The 19,511-nt window shown below is 43.2% G+C and overlaps 1 protein-coding gene across 4 annotated transcripts in view; it reads left to right on the top strand.

Moving 5' to 3' along the window:
* Positions 1 to 19,511, top strand: part of LOC141162497 (uncharacterized) — a 163,025-nt gene that overhangs the window by 29,550 nt on the left and 113,964 nt on the right. For 3 of the 4 annotated variants that reach the window (XM_073648667.1, XM_073648669.1, XM_073648665.1), the window contains exons 2-3: positions 10,144 to 10,470; positions 14,419 to 14,721. In XM_073648667.1, the coding sequence (XP_073504768.1) occupies positions 10,144 to 10,470; positions 14,419 to 14,721 (630 nt within the window). The remainder of the gene's footprint in view (positions 1 to 10,143; positions 10,471 to 14,418; positions 14,722 to 19,511) is intronic. The other variant, XM_073648668.1, reaches the window with a different exon arrangement.

Here is a 19,511-nt window from a genome sequence, read left to right as displayed (position 1 = left end):
CTGATAAGGGCAAATTGAGGACTCTTTCCTACAGGCAATTACGTCAGGTTGAAAGAGCAGCGGCAAAAAAGCCTTGTCATAGCAGCAGACAAGTTTTTGAAGCTGCTTGTGCCTCCAACGTCCCCCGAACAACAAGATGCAGGGTCCTTCAGAGGTTTGCAGCTGTGCATACGCCATCCTGTCGACCTCCTCTATCCACTTCACACAAGCAGAAACGGCTCCAGTGGGCCAAACATTACATGAAGACTGATTTCAAAACTGTTTTGTTCACGGATGAGTGCCGTGCAGCGCTCGATGGTCCAGATGGATGGAGTGGAGGATGGCTGGTTGATGGACACCCCACGCAAACACGGCTACAGCGCCAACAAGGAGGAGGTGGAGTAATGTTTTGGGCTGGAATCATGGGGAGAGAGATTGTCGGCCCCTTTAGGATCCCTGAAGGCGCTAAAGATGAACTCCATAATGTATGTGGATTTTCTCAAACAGCACTTCCTGCCATGGTTCAAGAAGAAGAACCGTGTATTTCACAGCAAGATCATTTTTCTGCATGATAATGCACCATCTCATGCTGCACATAAAACATCTGCATCTCTGGCTGATATGGGCATAAAAGGGGACAAACTTATGGTGTGACCCCCATGCTCCCCTGACCTCTACCCCATTCAGAACCTTTGGAGCATCATTAAAAGGAGTGTCTATGATGGCCGGAGGCAGTTCACATCTAAGCAACAGCTCTGGGAGGGTATTCTGTCCTCATGCAAAACAATTGAAGCAGAAACCATCCAAAACCTGACAAATTCAATGGACGAGAGAGTTCAGAAGCTCCTTTCGAACAAGGGGTCCTATGTGAAAATGTAACATCACCTAGAATAAAGTTTTGAGTTGAAAACTGTTTGATTTCAGTTTCTAACAACCTGCTAATGCTTATAATTTCAAAAATGACCATTTTTTTGGTCTTTATTAAAATGAAAAGGTTGATCGAAAAGTTTGGGGGATCTAAGAGTGTGGCAACCCAGTAGTCATGATTACTTCGAATTCTGACAATATGAGGGTCATGCTGCAGGTAGTGCAGCAAGAAGGCATTTATGTGTCTTGCGCATCTCGGAGCCCCAAAATTATTTTCCGGGCTAGATGCAGCTAAAAATTATTTTTAATTTTAAATCTGGTGGAGCTTATTATAGATGGCCTAATAGGATCAGTGCTGCACACTGCTACAAAGCCCAAATTATTTTCCAGTCAAGATACAGATAAACATGATTAGTTATTTGAAAGCTTAAAACGGTTGGTAGGGTGATTTTAAACAATCATCAAGCTTTTACTCTCCCCAGGATGACACAGGGGTAGAAAAGTCGTTTCGGATCCATGATTTGTTCATCTTTATGAACGTGAGTCTGTCTACATTATCAGTGGAGAGCCGCGTGCGCTTATCTGTCAGCACACCACCAGCAGCGCTGAACACACGTTCAGACAGAACGCTGGCTGCGGGGCATGACAAGATCTCCAAGGCGTAAGTGGCTAGCTCCGGCCATTTATCCAGATTGGAAGCCCAAAAAGAGCAAGGGTCCAGTGACACAGTCGTGGCTTCAATGTTTACTTGGAAATACTCCTGTACCATCGTCTCTAGGCGTTGACTATGTGTCAGACTTCTTGTCTCCTGTGGCCTTGCAAAGGATGGGCTAAAAAAGTGGTGAAATGATTCCGCAAAATTGATGTTACCACCAGATACTGTGGTTCTGTTACGGTTTGAGTGCTGAACACTTGACGGTCCCACGGTTGGCAAGTTGGAACTGTGAGATTCACTACGTGCACCACTGGTATTTTGTGGAAAAGCACATGTAAGATTCTGCAACAGTCTCTGCTGATACTCCTGCATGCGTGCATCCCTTTCTATGGCAGGAATAATTTCTGCAAATTTACTTTTGTACCAGGGATCTAACAGTGTGGCAACCCAGTAGTCAGGATTATTTCTAATTCTCACAATTCGAGGGTCATGTTGCAGGTAGTGCAGCAAGAAGGCACTCATGTGTGTTGCGCATCCAGGAGCACCAAGTCCCTGTTGTGTTGGTGGCGAGGTAACAATCATGCTTCCTTCCTCTGTCCTCTCCCCCCAACCTCGCACAACAGAAATGTGATCAAGGTCTCCCTCATCTGATGAGTCTTCCATCAGTTCGTCCTCCACTTCTTCCTGGGCTCCTGCACCTTCCTCACTAGTTTGGCTGCTACCATGCGCCCTGGTAAAACCATCTCCCCCACCCTCACATGCCTGCCGCCTTGGTGCTGCCGACCGTCTGGACCTTGCAGATGTTAGCCCTTCCGCATACAACTCCTCCTCCTCTACTTCCTCCACCTCCTCTTGTGCCACCACCTGACTCCGAATTCTGTTTAACATGTGCTCCAGCATGTAAATCACCGGAATAGTCATGCTGATAATGGCATCGTCAGCACTAAACATCTTCATCGCCATTTCAAAACTGTGCAGAAGGGTGCATAGGTCCCTGATCTGAGACCACTCCTCCAGCGTGATTTGCCCCACCTCTGAATCTCGTTGGCCCAGGCTATACGTCAGAACGTATTGCACCAGGGCTTGTCGGTGCTGCCACAGTCGCTGCAACATGTGCAGAGTTGAATTCCACCGGGTAGGCACATCGCATTTTAGCCGGTGAAGTGGCAGGCCCAACGACTTCTGTAGAGATGTAAGTCGCTGAGCTGCGGGATGCGAACGGCGGAAGTGAGCACACAGCGACCGTGCCCTCTGCAGAAGGCCATCTAGTCTGGGATAGTGGGCTAAAAATTGCTGGACAACCAGGTTCAACACGTGAGCCATACAAGGCACGTGTGTGACATTGCCCCGGCGAAGGGCCGCACCCAGGTTTGCAGCATTGTCGCACACGGCCTTCCCTGGTTTCAGGTCCAGTGGAGACAACCATTCATGAAATTGGTTCTCCAGAGCTGACCACAACTCCTCAGCTGTGTGACTCACATTTCCCAGACATTTCAATGTAAAAACCGCCTGATGACGTTGAGCCCTACTGCCAGCATAGTAAGGAGGTGTGCAGGATCCCTTCTGCGCAGTTAGAAAGCTTGTGGCATGACCAGACAGGCTTTGGGTGCAGGTGGAAGACCGAGAGGAGGTTGAGGAGGCAGAAGCAGTGGAGGAACTTTGACATAAAGAGGATTGACGCACAACTCGTGGGGACGGCAAGACTTGGACAGCAGCCCCTTGTCCTGCTGTCACCATAGTTACCCAGTGCCCAGTCAGCGACATGTAACGCCCCTGTCCATGCCTACTCGTCCAAGTGTCTGTGGTGAAATGCACCCTGTCACACACAGAGTTTCTCAAAGAAGCGGTGATGTTGTGTTCGACATGCTGGTGGAGCGCAGGCACACCTTTCTTTGAGAAGTAGTGCCGACTGGGCATCTGGTACTGGGGCACTGCGACGGACATAAGGTCTCGAAAATCCTCTGTGTCCACCAGGCGGAAAGGCAGCATTTCTATAGCCAAGAGCTTGCAGATGGTGAAATTCAACCTCTTAGCTTTCTCATGGCTAGGAGGAAATGGTCTTTTACTTGTCCACATCTGAGGGACCGAGGGCTGGCTATTGTGCTTAGACGGGGTTGATAAGGGTGTCCCCGGCAAACTGCCGGTCTGTGAGGAAGATGCAGGCGGACATGTTAGGTTGCCTTGATCCAAAGGTGGTGCTATCGATGTCGGACAGCGCTCAACACCAGCTGCTGTTACCACCTCCAAAGAAAATGATGACCTGCCAATCACGCTGGCTGTTGCGGGTAAAGAGGTGGCAGGTCTGCGCCCCAAAACAGGTGTGACTGCTGTCCCCCCAGTCACAGAGGATGAAGAGGCCGCGGATGCACAAGATATGGCAGACGGTGTTTGGCCCGGCCGGCTAGGCCGCATTGTAGCACACTGAGCATCCCACTGCAACTTATTCTTCATGTCCATGTGCCGGTTCATGCATGAAGTACTCAAACTATGTATTTTTTGGCCTCTACTTAGCTTTTGCTGACAAATGTTACAGATAACACGAGTTGGGTCATCTTTATCGATCTGAAAAAATGCCCAGGCTATGCAAGGCTTAGCACCCATGCGACCTGAAGAGCCACCATGACTTGTGGTGAGAGGCAGAGTTGTGTTTGAGGATGCAGTTGTTGACGTGCTTCCAGTACTACGTCTCTGTCCAGGAAGGCGCAACCTGACCTCGTCGTCACTAGCATCTTCCTCCACCTCCTCTGCTGACCTCATCTCTTGGCTGACTGTGGGTTGACAGTAAGTGGGATCTCCAACCTCATCATCATCACTCTGTGTGTTATCACACCCGTCGTCCTCAGAGCCAACCTGTTCCTGCCCTGACAAAAAACTAAAGTTGTCGCTCCAATCAGGTATTTGAGTCTTATCATCGTCTTCCTCATTGTCTCCACCAACAGGAGTTACAGTTTGGGAATGAGGGTCTACATTATGGTCAGAACCTTCTGCGTCTGGTCCTGGATCCGACTCATAAAGATTCTGGGCATCAGTGCAGATCATTTCCTCGTCTGGATTCACAGAAGCGCTGGAGTCGACCTCTGATTCCCAGGCTATAGTATGAGTAAACAGCTCTGCAGACTCAACCATCTGTTCTACCTCATACTCAGACGGGCAGCTGGAGATTTGGGAGCTGTGAGGAAGCAAGTGCGATTTGGGTGACACCTTTGAGGACTGGAGTATTTGTGATGTTGAAGTTGATGTGGAGGAGAGCCCACTTAAAGGAGCACTTGATATCCGTTGAAGCACCTGCTGTTTTTGTGCCTCATCTGGAATTTGTAGCGATTGGCGTGGCCGTAAGAAAGGGATCTTATCACATTGTCCGCTAAAAGAAGTAGACATTTTAGTTTGGCTGGAAGATGGTCTTTCTTCTGCAGATGTTACTGTTGCTTTAACACCTACCCCACGGACACAACCTTTTTTCCCCTTCCCAACACGCCTATTCCCCTTTCCACCAGCAGCAGGCCTTTTTCCACTCATTTTGGTGGTTAACTAATTCACAACTCTGGAGTTGTTTGCACAAAAAAACAATGGATGGTAACCGAGCAGAGCTGAGTGGCCAAACTGTGGTATTAGGCCAAAACTATTGGCTGGGTTAGATGCAGAAAAAAATAAATTCAGTTTGCAACCTGATGGAGGTCAGTATAGATGGACTAATACAACAAGTCCGACACACAGCTAGAAGCCCAAATATTTTTTCAGAGGTACTGTAGATGCAGATAAAAATTAGTTTTAATTTGCAACCTGATGGAGGTCAGTATAGATGGACTAATAGAGAAAGTCCGACACACTGCTAGAAGGCCAAATATTTTTTCAGAGCTAGATGCAGAAAAAAATTATATTCAGTTTGCAACCTGATGAAGGTCAGTATAGATGGATTAATAGAACAAGACCCACACACAGCTAGAAGCCCAATATTTTTTCAGAGGTAGATGCAGAAAAAAATATATTCAGTTTGCAACCTGATGGAGGTCAGTATAGATGGACTAATACAACAAGTCCCACACACAGCTAGAAGCCCAAATATTTTTTCAGAGGTACTGTAGATGCAGATAAAAATTAGTTTTAATTTGCAACCTGATGGAGGTCAGTATAGATGGACTAATAGAGAAAGTCCGACACACTACTAGAAGGCCAAATATTTTTTCAGAGCTAGATGCAGAAAAAAATTATATTCAGTTTGCAACCTGATGGAGGTCAGTATAGATGGATTAATAGAACAAGACCCACACACAGCTAGAAGCCCAATATTTTTTCAGAGGTAGATGCAGAAAAAAATATATTCAGTTTGCAACCTGATGAAGGTCAGTATAGATGGACTAATACAACAAGTCCCACACACAGCTAGAAGCCCAATATTTTTTCAGAGGTAGATGCAGAAAAAAATATATTCAGTTTGCAACCTGATGGAGGTCAGTATAGATGGACTAATACAACAAGTCCCACACACAGCTAGAAGCCCAATATTTTTTCAGAGGTAGATGCAGAAAAAAATATATTCAGTTTGCAACCTGATGGAGGTCAGTACAGATGGACTAATACAACAAATCCCACACACAGCTAGAAGCCCAAATATTTTTTCAGAGGTACTGTAGATGCAGATAAAAATTAGTTTTAATTTGCAACCTGATGGAGGTCAGTATAGATGGACTAATACAACAAGTCCCACACACAGCTAGAAGCCCAAATATTTTTTCAGAGGTACTGTAGATGCAGATAAAAATTAGTTTTATTTTGCAACCTGATGGAGGTCAGTATAGATGGACTAATAGAGAAAGTCCGACACACTGCTAGAAGGCCAAATATTTTTTCAGAGCTAGATGCAGAAAAAAATTATATTCAGTTTGCAACCTGATGGAGGTCAGTATAGATGGATTAATAGACCAAGTCCCACACACAGCTAGAAGCCCAAATATTTTTTCAGAGGTAGATGCAGAAAAAAATATATTCAGTTTGCAACCTGATGGAGGTCAGTATAGATGGACTAATACAACAAGTCCCACTCACAGCTAGAAGCCCAAATATTTTTTCAGAGGTACTGTAGATGCAGATAAAAATTAGTTTTAATTTGCAACCTGATGGAGGTCAGTATAGATGGACTAATAGAGAAAGTCCGACACACTACTAGAAGGCCAAATATTTTTTCAGAGCTAGATGCAGAAAAAAATTATATTCAGTTTGCAACCTGATGGAGGTCAGTATAGATGGATTAATAGAACAAGACCCACACACAGCTAGAAGCCCAATATTTTTTCAGACGTAGATGCAGAAAAAAATATATTCAGTTTGCAACCTGATGGAGGTCAGTATAGATGGACTAATACAACAAGTCCCACACACAGCTAGAAGCCCAATATTTTTTCAGAGGTAGATGCAGAAAAAAATATATTCAGTTTGCAACCTGATGGAGGTCAGTATAGATGGACTAATACAACAAGTCCCACACACAGCTAGAAGCCCAATATTTTTTCAGAGGTAGATGCAGAAAAAAATATATTCAGCTTGCAACCTGATGGAGGTCAGTATAGATGGACTAATACAACAAGTCCCACACACAGCTAGAAGCCCAATATTTTTTCAGAGGTAGATGCAGAAAAAAATATATTCAGTTTGCAACCTGATGGAGGTCAGTATAGATGGACTAATACAACAAGTCCCACACACAGCTAGAAGCCCAATATTTTTTCAGAGGTAGATGCAGAAAAAAATATATTCAGTTTGCAACCTGATGGAGGTCAGTATAGATGGACTAATACAACAAGTCCCACACACAGCTAGAAGCCCAAATATTTTTTCTGAGGTACTGTAGATGCAGATAAAAATTAGTTTTAATTTGCAACCTGATGGCGGTCAGTATAGATGGACTAATAGAGAAAGTCCGACACACTGCTAGAAGGCCAAATATTTTTTCAGAGCTAGATGCAGAAAAAAATTATATTCAGTTTGCAACCAGATGGAGGTCAGTATAGATGGATTAATAGAACAAGACCCACACACAGCTAGAAGTCCAATATTTTTTCAGAGGTAGATGCAGAAAAAAATATATTCAGTTTGCAACCTGATGGAGGTCAGTATAGATGGACTAATAGAGAAAGTCCGACACACTGCTAGAAGGCCAAATATTTTTTCAGAGCTAGATGCAGAAAAAAATATATTCAGTTTGCAACCTGATGGAGGTCAGTATAGATGGACTAATACAACAAGTCCCACACACAGCTAGAAGCCCAAATATTTTTTCAGAGGTACTGTAGATGCAGATAAAAATTAGTTTTAATTTGCAACCTGATGGAGGTCAGTATAGATGGACTAATAGAATGATGCTATGCCCAAAAGATTTTACTTCACTAGGTGCAGTAAAAAAATTGGTATTCTATACACAGGTGGTATATCTTGCAACACAGATAGGCTACTCCACTGACTAACACACTCTGCAATAGGCTAAAAAGGATTAGCTTTGCTAGATTCAGCCAAATGCTGTGAAAAAAACTTGCACAGCACTGGCACAGACCTGCCTGGCAAAAACTGATAGGAACTGATGTAACCTAGTCCTGAAAAGGACTCCAATTACAATTAGTCTTTACTCCCACAACCTATCTATTTAAGAGCACAGACCTCCCTGATAAAAGTCGTAGGAAATGCTGTAACCTAGTCCTTAAAAGGACTGCAATCACAACTATTCCCTACTCCCAAGCTATCTGTAGATTTGTGCGAAATTTGGCTTGAAATTAACAAGGTATAGCGCACACAGCAACAGCGGTGCCGTCTAACACGCAGCTGCAGCAGTGAGAAAATGGTGGCGACGGGGAAAATGGCTTGGTCTTATAGGGCAAGGACATGTGACATACACTGCCAATCACACATGCCCTTGCTTGTGTGAAAAAAAGCACTTCGCTCCGTGTGTGCGCTGCTGATAGGCTGACAGATTGCACCTCCCCACTGCAAATGCGGGAAAGAGAAAAAAAATGGAGATCTTCATTGTTCCTGCAGAGATCCATCCCCTGCCCCTCCCCCCGCCCCGCTGTACACTCAAACTGCGTATTAACATTAATTTTCATCATTACTGAGAAAAAATCCAGTTATGATTTTGGTGCACGAACAGTTATCGAACATAACCTCGAACAGCCGAATTTTTATCAAATTGTTCGTGTTCGCCGAACGGCTCGAACACCGCCCAAAACAGCTCGAATTTGAGATTGGCGAACAGTTCGAGTAGAACAACGCTCATCTCTACTCACAACTTTTATTGGCCTAAAATGGGTACCGACGTAGAGAATTACTGCCGTTCTTGTATCGTGTGCCAAAGGGTGAGAGAATCTAAGTTTCTGCCCAAGGGTCAATTAGTCTATTTGCCCATCAAATTTCACCTCCATCGCAACACAAGCGATCTGTAAATGAAAATTGATATCACACCAAAAATAATCATGCAGCAGACAAAAATGTTAACATTCAACCAGAAAATTCTTTTGTAGGTGACTTGCTTGTAATTGGTGAAATGTCGACTAATAATTAAAGTCAAGTTTAAATTAATATTTTTATTCCGAATTATTTGTTATCACTATATTATCAGTTTTCATACATTGTTTCTTCATATTTACATATGTTTTTGATTAGATTTTTTAGTTGTTGATAACAGCATAAAGTTTCAAATTGAAATTTAATGGTAAGGAAAGTTCTTTTTTTACACTATGTGGTTTCTATTTTTTTTTCCTTCTATTTTTTTTATTGTCTGTGGGAGTCACCATCCAATAAGAGTATGTCTAAAGAATATTTTATATAAAAGTGATAGGGTTAATAATGTTGAGACATGCCCCAGATGAAGCTGATTAAGCGAAACTCGAGTCGGGCTAGAACGCAATACACATTGCTTTGGGAGTGAATTCTATGAAACTGTTATTACTTCTATTTTTTATCCTATCTTGTGAGTATGATAAATGCATTTGGGCAATTGGTTTTTTAAACTACGGTGCTTCACCGTTGTGGTCTCCTTTATTTTTTTAATCTCTAGACCATTTTGTGGAATATTTAAATCACTTTATGGATTATCAACTTTGCCGAAGTCCTAATTTTGCTACCGGCAGGTTTTATCTTTGTCTGTTGGGTGTGTATTACCGCTGTCTCCCAACACGCTGTCTAACATCATCGGCTAAGTTCCTCCCTGAAAGGTGTTTAGATGCTTTGACGGTTTTTCATCCAGGCACTTACCAACACCCTGAACTCCTGCTCAGTTTTTTGTAAAGTGTGAGACTGATTGGGACACATTTTATAGGATTTCCTACTAAATAACTAATCTTAGAACATCGTTTCAGAAAAATCGAATAAAAAGTATAAACATGAGTGACTTCTGTTTGGATGAGGACTATGTCATCAGTCGCCTAAAATGGTCATTTGTTGTTACATTTTAGCCAACGATCCAACACTTTGGTGGAAATTGTCTGTTATGATCCACTCTAGAATATTAATGTGAGGGGAAAAGGCAAATGCTCGTTTCTCCTTCCTTTGGTTTCAGATGTTTATTACTCTGCAGTTTCTATACAACATTATTATTTATCATTCAGTATATTAATAACTGGTGATTATATAATGAGTATACATGTGCTTGTCCACAGTGTCGTCAATATATCCGACCGGACCATCGGTACATGACGCCAGGCTGGGATCTGATGCTTGGGTTCCTTGCACGTTCAATGTTGGCCAACCTGTAAATCCCAATCATCTCACAATACTTTGGCATTTTCTAAATAAGGAAATTCTGAGCTATAATAAAACTGTAAGGACAAATTCTTCTAGACATTCCCTGAGCACAGAAAAATTACTAACCGGGGAAGCTAATCTGACTATTTCAAATATACGAATAAGTGATGGTGGGCGATACAAGTGCTCAGTGATCTACAGATCGGAGAGGAAGGAGAAAGAGGTCTGGTTGGACGTTGGAGGTGAGTCCATTATTTTCTTTTGTATATTAGCTGTTATACTGCTGCTGTGGTTAAAAAAATACAGTGTCTACCTACATCAACCTAAAGTTGGTATCAACCATTGTCTTACTGGGGTGCCAAGGTCCCACCAGTAACCAACTCCAGGGCCCCACTTTTCAGCTAAATGCAAATGTGACATTATCCTCAATCACAAGTTTATATAACAATGAACTGGGTGACTAAGTTGCTGCCTTTATCTGTACATAGTGATTCAATAATATTGTGCCAAGTACTGCTCATATAAGAGGGTGGTGGCCCACTCTTGCTCAGGGGCCCACCGAAGGATTCTCCTGTGGGCCCTTCCAAGCCTGGTGTCTACTACATACTGCCTCAACGCTATCACAGTTCCCTATCTTCTGTTCATTCTATCATCTCTCTCCTCTGACCACACAGGACTTTGGGGAGGGGTCTCCTCCCAACATCTGACTTAGCTTAGTAAAGTTATCTATGCATCGGGGGCAGACATACCCTGGTGCAGCCGATGTAGCTGCACCGGTGCCCGAGCAGGAGGGGGCCCAAGAGATCCATCACAGAGCTGTCAGCCGCATTAACATTTAACATGATGATGATGATGATGTGTGTAAAAAAAAAATAAAACTTGTCCACATGACTGCATGTGTAAAAAAAATAAAACGTGTCCACATGACTGCATGTGTAAAAAAAATAAAACTTGTCCACATGACTGCATGTGTAAAAAAACAAATAAGCTTAGTCATACTGACCTGCCAGCAAACAGGCTGTAATATTTTGTCCTGTGGGACCTCATGCATCATTGTGAATATTCCAACAACCTTGTTGTCTTTTATTGTTTCTCAGCCATAAGGGCTCCTTGGGTTACAGTATGTACTGCCAAATTCTCATTAATTACAAATGGTTTTAAAAATGAATACCCTTTACAGATTCTGATAAAAAAACATGCCACTTTTTATATCCAATGCCGTGTCTTGAAAAAGTATTCATACCCTGTGAACTTTTACACATTTTTTCACGTTACACCCACAAACTTAAATTTATTTTATTGGAATTTTTTGTGATATTGCCCCATTGAGCAAGTATAAGTGAAATGTAAAGGAAATGATACAGGGTTTTCTAAATATTTAAAAAATATAAATCTGAGTATTGTTCTGTGCATTAGTATTCAGCCCCATGTAGTCCGATAGACCTAAATAAAATCCTGAGTGACCAATCGCCTCCAGACATCACATAATTAGTACATTGAGTCCACCTGGGTGAAATTTATTCTCAGTATAACTAAAGCTGTTATGTGAAGACCTCAGAGGTTTGTGTAAGAACATTAAGGGTCAAACAGCATCATAAAAACCAAATAACACACCAGAGAGGTCAGGGATCAAGTTGTGGAGAATAGTAAAGCAGGGTTAGGTTATAAAAAATAGCCCAAGCTATATTTACATTTGTAGATGTAACATGAAAAAATGTGGAAGAGTTCACAGGGTATGAATACTTTTCCAAGGCACTGCAAGTACAGAATGTGATGGAATAAAAACCTTCCCATGGCTTTGTAAGAAATCAGTAAATTACATTTATGGGGTTTGGGCTGAGCAAGGCTTGGAGAAGGTAATTTGGTTCCTTAGGCAGATAAGGCCAATGGCGCCCTTCCACCTCCCAGCAAAGGATGGGTCAGAGAGTGAAGTTATAAGCTTCCTAACACATCACTTCCCTCCAAATTGGTCAGGAAACAAGTTCTGTCAATCACCTCCACTAGAATTGTTACATTTTTCACCAAAAAATAACATAAAAAGTATAAAAGTGCTATACTTTAACAATACAATGTGGAATTTCACAGTGAGATATAGAAATCATTCATTGTTTGCGGAGCATTTACACAATACCAGGAACAAATAGCAGGATTCCTCCCTAACATCCTGTATTTTATAGAGAATCTGCCAGCAGGATTTCGCCCCTCAAAAGTCCAGCAATACCTTTACATGGCTCGTCCATTCCTCTGTTATTGAGAAATCAGAGTTTGAATTGATATTCAAATGAGGCTCAAGAGCTATGATAAATCTGAAGCCTATGTCACTCCAGCTCTATTCCCTGCCAAGTGTCGCCTCCTGCTTAACAGTTCCTTTTCCTGAAGCCACACAGCATAAAGGCCTCCAAACCTATGGATATGCATGTAAACTAAAATATTTTACCTGTAATGCACGGTATTTGGGTTCTACTAAGGTGTCCAGCATTTGATGGATACCCTAATGGAAACAAACCAGACCCCACTGTAGTTAAAGGAACCTGCCTGACGGCATTTGTGTCTGTCATGGTGTGAATACAACTTGTAACAAAGGTTCATTATTGAGGCTCAAGCGCAAGTCTTAATATTGCCTAAAGCTGGCCATTCACATTAGATGGCATCATTCGGCCGATTATTCAACAGACAGCCATCTCAGCCAATTCTGCCATACACAGGAGCGCTCATTCAGCCGGGAGCTCCTGCGTTCTCTATGAGAAAGCCGTCCACTGAGATTATCTCCAGTAGAACATTGCCATTGGCAGTCTGAAATCAGTCGGCTAGTGCCCCCATACACATTTTACCATTGGCCAAATTTTTCAATGTCCGCAGCTTGGGCCGAAAGCCATCTAATATGTATGGCCAGCTGAAGTCTATCATGTGTGATATAATTTCCTAAAACACTATACCTAAGTCTATATCTTCTCTCTATCTGATAAACATGCATGAAATGATCTCGATGGTCCAGATGGATAGAGTGGAGGATGGCTGGTTGATGGACACCCCATGCACGACTACAGCACTAACAAGGAGGAGGTGGAGTAATGTTTTGGGCTGTAATCATGGGGAGAGAGATTGTCGGCCCTTTTAGGATCCCTGAAGGGGTAAAGATGAACTCCATAATGTATGTTGAGTTTCTCAAACAGCACTTCCTGCCATGGTTCAAGAAGAAGAACTGTGCATTCCGCAGGAAGATCATTTTCATGCATGATAATGCCCCGTCTCATGCTGCACATAACACATCTGCATCTCTGGCTGCTATGGGCATAAAAGGGGACAAACTTATGGTGTGGCACCCATGCTCCCCTGACCTCAACCCCATTGAGAACCTCTGGAGCATCATCAAAAGGAGTGTCTATGATGGCGGGAGGCAGTTCACATCTAAGCAACAGCTCTGTGAGGGTATTCTGTCCTCATGCAAAACAATTGAAGCAGAAACCATCCAAAACCTGACAAATTCAATGGATGAGAGAGTTCAGAAGCTCCTTTCGAACAAGCGGTCCTATGTGCAAATGTAACATCACCTAGAATAAAGTTTTGAGTTGAAAACTGTTTGATTTCAGTTTGTAATAACCTGCTAATGCCTATAAATTCAAAAATGACCATTTTTTGTTCTTTATTCAAATGAAAAGGTTGAAAACTCTGCTGTGCAAAATAATTTGGAACATGCATTTTGAATGCAGTTTGAGTTTTTTATTTTTTTTTAAATATACTGTTATCATAGGCAGTTTGTACAAAAACCTTTCAATTGTACTCTAATAGTTATTTGACTGGAAAATTACAATGACTGCAATTCATATAGGTAATTTGGGAAAATCTGAGGAAATATTATTTGCATAATAATTTGGAACACAGTGTATATTTTCACGCTGCCTTCACTGCCACCCAGCCATGCTGCCCCATCTTCATACTATGCCCTCATTTCTCACTGCCCCCTTTCCATATTCATACGTTGCCTCCTTTTTACGCTGTACTTTCATACTGCCCCCATGTGCTGCCCTCTCCAAACTGGGCTACCTACTCCACTTCACCTCCCCCCCATGTTGCCCTCTATACACTGTCATGTTAGAAGCACAAACGCTGTAATGATTAATAACCCGGTCACACATTTTATGTCACATCACATATTTATAGAGATGGTGATTATAATCACGTGTTATCAGCTCCTCCGCAGGTGACAATCACAGATAAGACGATTGTACTGAATGAAGAGAGTGTCCTGCGTTGCTCCGCCACTGGATTCTTCCCTCCAGACATTGGTATTAAATGGTTCAGAGATGGAGAAAAACTGGAGGATAACATTTTTCTTGGTGATTCCTGGATAAACCCAGACAGAACCTACAGTGTGAACAGCACCGTGACCATCACTCCAACTGAGGAGGACAGAGAGCGGAACTTCTCATGTAGAGTCCAACATAAGTATCTACTGGAACCACTCCACAAAGACTTCCGTCTGGTGTATGAAGGTAAACTTATTATTAAAGGTGGTCACCTGGTAATTTACAATGTGTTTTTATTTTTTATTACCGTGTCTAATAGACACCTCTCTAATATTAACCCCTGTGGTTTGTCAAACCACAGATGTCATCTGTTATGTTCTGCTACCAGAGCTAAGGAAAGAGAGGAGATCTGTCCCTACGATAGAACTCAGCTTGATCCCTACGATGTAGCAGGGAACCTGATCCTGCGATCAGACCTGCTAAAGTCCTCAGCTAGTCTGTACGGAGACCTATAGATGTGGTGAAGGAATCCCTTCAAGTACTAGGGACTGGGAGCAAAATGGACACCTCCTAACAGAAATAGTAGCAGAAAGACGAACAAACAATAAGTATAGAACACAGAGGTCCGGAGACCAAGCAAACTAACAGAGTTAGATACTGAGCACCGGCTAGCTAAAGAGTAGTAATACAATGAAGTCCAGCAAAGCCAGAAGGGCGGAGCAGGACTAAATAGGCCAATAAGGTCATGTGACCAGCAATAGAAAAACCTAACAGCAAGGTTCTAACAGTACCCCCCCTTCTAAGAGGATCCTCCGGATCCCCTAGGACCAGGCTTATCAGGAAATCTCCTGTGAAACGCTCTGATAAGTCTGGACGCGGAAACATCATCCGACCTCACCCATGAGTTATCCTCGGGTCCGAAACCTTTCCAGGCCACGAGATACTGCAAACTACCTCTATACCGTCTAGAATTAAGGATACGAGAAATTTCATATTCCCCGTCCTCCACCACCGGAGGAACAGAGGCTGAGGCGTCACAATCCGACACAACAGCTTTTTTCAACAGAGAGACATGAAACACCGGATTAATTCTCCAGGAGGTAGGAACCTCCAACCTAACAGCAGATTGGTTGACAACCTGAAGCACCTTAAAGGGCCCTACAAACTTGGGACCCAATTTCTTAGAAGGAATCTTCAACCGCAGATTCCTAGAGGACAACCAAACCATGTCACCAACAGCGAACAAAACCTCCTGTCGTTTCCTATCAAAGTAGTCTTTAGATTTTCTGTTAGCCTCCTGAAGATTACCACGCACATCCGTCCAAACTCTCTCCAAATCGCCGGAAAAATTCTCCTCCTCAGGCACGGCAGATACCAACTTGGAGAACGACCCAAACAACGGATGTCTCCCAGAACAACAAAAAAAAGGCGAACAACCAGCAGAAGAAGATGTATGATTGTTCAGAGCAAATTCAGCAAGTGGCAGAAACTCAGACCACCCCTCTTGATTGTCTGCCACAAAACAACGCAAGAACTGCTCAACATCCTGGTTTTTCCTTTCTGTCTGGCCATTAGATTCAGGATGATATCCGGATGAGAACGACAAATGAACTCCCAACCTGTCACAAAAGGCGCGCCAAAAACGAGCCACGAACTGAGGTCCCCTATCAGAAACAATGTCAGTAGGAACGCCATGAAGTCTGACAATTTCCTTGACAAAGGCCTTAGCGAGAGTCTTAGCGCAGGGCAGTTTGACGAAGGGAACCAAGTGACACATCTTGCTAAAACGGTCCACGACCACCCAGATGACAGTAAAACCCTCAGAGGGGGGAAGGTCAGTTATAAAGTCCATAGCCAAATGTGTCCAAGGAGCACTGGGAACCTCCAGAGGGCAAAGCAACCCCGCAGCAGGAGTATGTGAGGACTTAGATCTAGCACATATAGTACATTGACGCACCCACTTAATGACTTCCTTCTGCCATCCAGGCCACCAAAAACTGCGACCCACCAGTCTCTTGGTCTCAGAGATTCCGGGATGACCTGCCAACCGAGATTCGTGACACTCAACAAACAAATCTCTCCTAAAGGTCCCAGGCACAAACAACCTCCCATGGGGAGTGTTAGATGGGGCATTCTCCTGTGCTTTAAGAATCTCATCTTCCAAAACGGAGTCCAAAGCAGCTAGCACAACACCTTCTTGTAAAATGTTCTCCTCTTTCTCAACACCGACTATGGGAGAAAAACTGCGAGACAAGGCATCCGCCTTAACATTCTTAGTACCTGGGATGTAAGTAACGGAAAAATTAAACCGCGAGAAAAACAGTGCCCACCTAGCCTGACGGGCATTCAGGCGCTTGGCAGCATCAAGATATATCAGATTTTTATGATCCGTAAAAACCTGAACGGGAAATTCAGCACCTTCCAAGAGGTGGCGCCAGTGTTCAAATGCGAGTTTAATAGCCAATAATTCCCGATTACCAATATCGTAATTCAGTTCAGTCTCTGAAAATTTTTTTGAAAAAAAGGCACAGGGATGTACTCCATCCCCGTTATCCTGAGACAATACTGCGCCAACCCCCACAGAGGAAGCATCAACCTCAACCAAAAACGGCTTAGTCACATCAGGCTGCATAAGGATGGGAGCAGAGGTGAACCTCTCCTTGAGATACACAAAAGCTTCAATGGCCTCAGAAGTCCACTGAACCGCATCAGCACCTTTCCTGGTGAGATCGGTCAGAGGTTTGACAATAATAGAAACATTTTTAATGAATTTTCTATAATAATTGGCGAAACCCAAAAACCTCTGTATCGACTTCAAACCAATAGGCCTAGGCCATTCCTGCACAGCTTGAACTTTCACCAGGTCCATCTCAAAACCTTCGCTGGAGATAATGTAGCCCAAAAAACTAATTCTCTGTACAGCGAACTCACATTTCTCCAGCTTAGCAAAAAGTGAATTGTCCATTAATAACTGTAATACCTCACGTATGCTCCGCCAATGAGACTCCAGATCCGGCGAATAAATCAAAATGTCATCCAAATACACAACCACATTTTTGCCGATCAAAGGTCTAAGGATGTCATTAACAAGATTCTGAAAAAATGCTGGAGCATTGGTAAGACCAAAAGGCATAACCAGATTCTCAAAATGACCCACAGGAGTGTTAAAAGCAGTCTTCCATTCGTCACCCTCCTTCATGCGCAACAGATTGTATGCCCCCCGAAGGTCAATTTTAGAGAACCACTTGGCCCCCACTAACTGGTTAAACAGATCAGGAATCAATGGCAGTGGGTAAGGATTGCGTACAGTAATTTTGTTAATCTCACGAAAATCCAGACAAGGACGTAAACCGCCGTCCTTTTTTTTTACAAAAAAAAATCCAACCGCCACAGGAGACTTAGAGGGCCTAATGTGACCGGCGGCCAAACTTGTCTGTATGTATTCCTCCAAAGCCTTTCTCTCAGGAATAGTCAGATTAAATAAACGACTTTTAGGAAGAGTCGCTCCAGGGACAAATTCAATAGTACAATCATAGTCTCTATGGGGAGGCAAAACCTGCGATTCCTTCTCAGAAAAAACTCTCCAAAAATCCTGAATAGGAACAGGCAATCCCCCCCTATCCACAGCTGCAATACGCCCGTTACAACACTTGTCATAACATTTATGGCTCCAGGATTTAATTTCATTGGTAGACCAATCCAGTACAGGATTGTGCAATTTTAACCAGGGCAATCCCAACACCACCGGAGAAGGCAAGTTATTCAAAACTACCAAATCCAAATTCTCATGGTGAACACCATTAATAGTGAGGGGAAATTCACAGACCTTGAGAGTAACATTCTTCAAAGGGGAGCCATCCACAGAAACCACAGCAATGGGGGATGACAAAGGTTCGGGTTTTAAATTGAGTTTTTCCAAGAATCCCCCATCAATTACATTCAGAGTAGACCCACAATCGACAAACACCCGAAATTCCATTAATTTTTCCTGAGCAATAGTGGAAGCAGCTAAAAATACACCCTTGGAATTTAAACAGGCAGTACGGGCATGACTCACCATTTTTTTTTCTTTCTTCATACGAAGCACACAGCTTTTAATGAAATGACCAGAATTTCCTCAATAGAAACACAAACCTTCAGAAAATCTGCGGTCCTTTTCTTGAGAGCGAGGTGCCATCGCTCCAATCTCCATCGGCTCTCCACTGTCAGTACACACATTCTCATGACCAGAAACTGACATAGCAGAGGATTTGCTCTCATAAACCCTTGCACGCAGTCTCCTATCCACCCGTATAGCTAATTGCATAGCCTGTTGCAAATCTTCAGGTGTGGGATAAGCAATTAGCAGGTCTTTAACCCTTTCACTAAGCCCTGCAAGAAACAGACTCTTCAGAGCAGAATCGTTCCACCCTATTTGAGTAGACCACCGACGGAAATGAGTACAATATTTTTCCACATTACCTGATCCCTGTCTCAAACGTCTCAACTCAGTCTCAGCAGATGAGACCCGGTCAGGATCATCATATAATAGCCCCAAAGCAGAAAAAAAACTATCCACTGATCTAAAGCATGTATCACTAGGTTGCAAAGAAAAGGCCCACTCCTGAGGCTCTTTGCGCAAAAGTGACATTATGAACCCTATGCGCTGGGATTCATCCCCAGAGGACCTGGGTCTCAAACGAAAATACAATAAGCAAGCATTTTTAAATGAAAAAAATTCTTGATGTTCACCAAAAAATAAATCAGGCAAACGTACCTTAGGCTCCAAGAAATGTGCTCCAGAACAGTTACTCACGTGCTGACGGAGCTCGGCCACCTCCAGAGAGAGTCCCTGCAGGCGTTTAGCCAAATCCAGAACCGACACCATGATGGAACAGAAAAATCTTTCCTTAGAGAATTTGCAGGCTGGACTTACTGTTATGTTCTGCTACCAGAGCTAAGGAAAGAGAGGAGATCTGTCCCTACGATAGAACTCAGCTTGATCCCTACGATGTAACAGGGAACCTGATCCTGCGATCAGACCTGCTAAAGTCCTC

Source organism: Phyllobates terribilis, unplaced genomic scaffold, assembly GCF_046119375.1.
Source record: "Phyllobates terribilis strain yellow unplaced genomic scaffold, ASM4611937v1 Scaffold_9__5_contigs__length_417890890, whole genome shotgun sequence".
NCBI classification, from domain to species: domain Eukaryota; kingdom Metazoa; phylum Chordata; class Amphibia; order Anura; family Dendrobatidae; genus Phyllobates; species Phyllobates terribilis.
The sequence above is the reverse complement of the archived record's forward strand: the minus strand, read 5'-3'. Positions and strand labels throughout refer to the sequence as shown.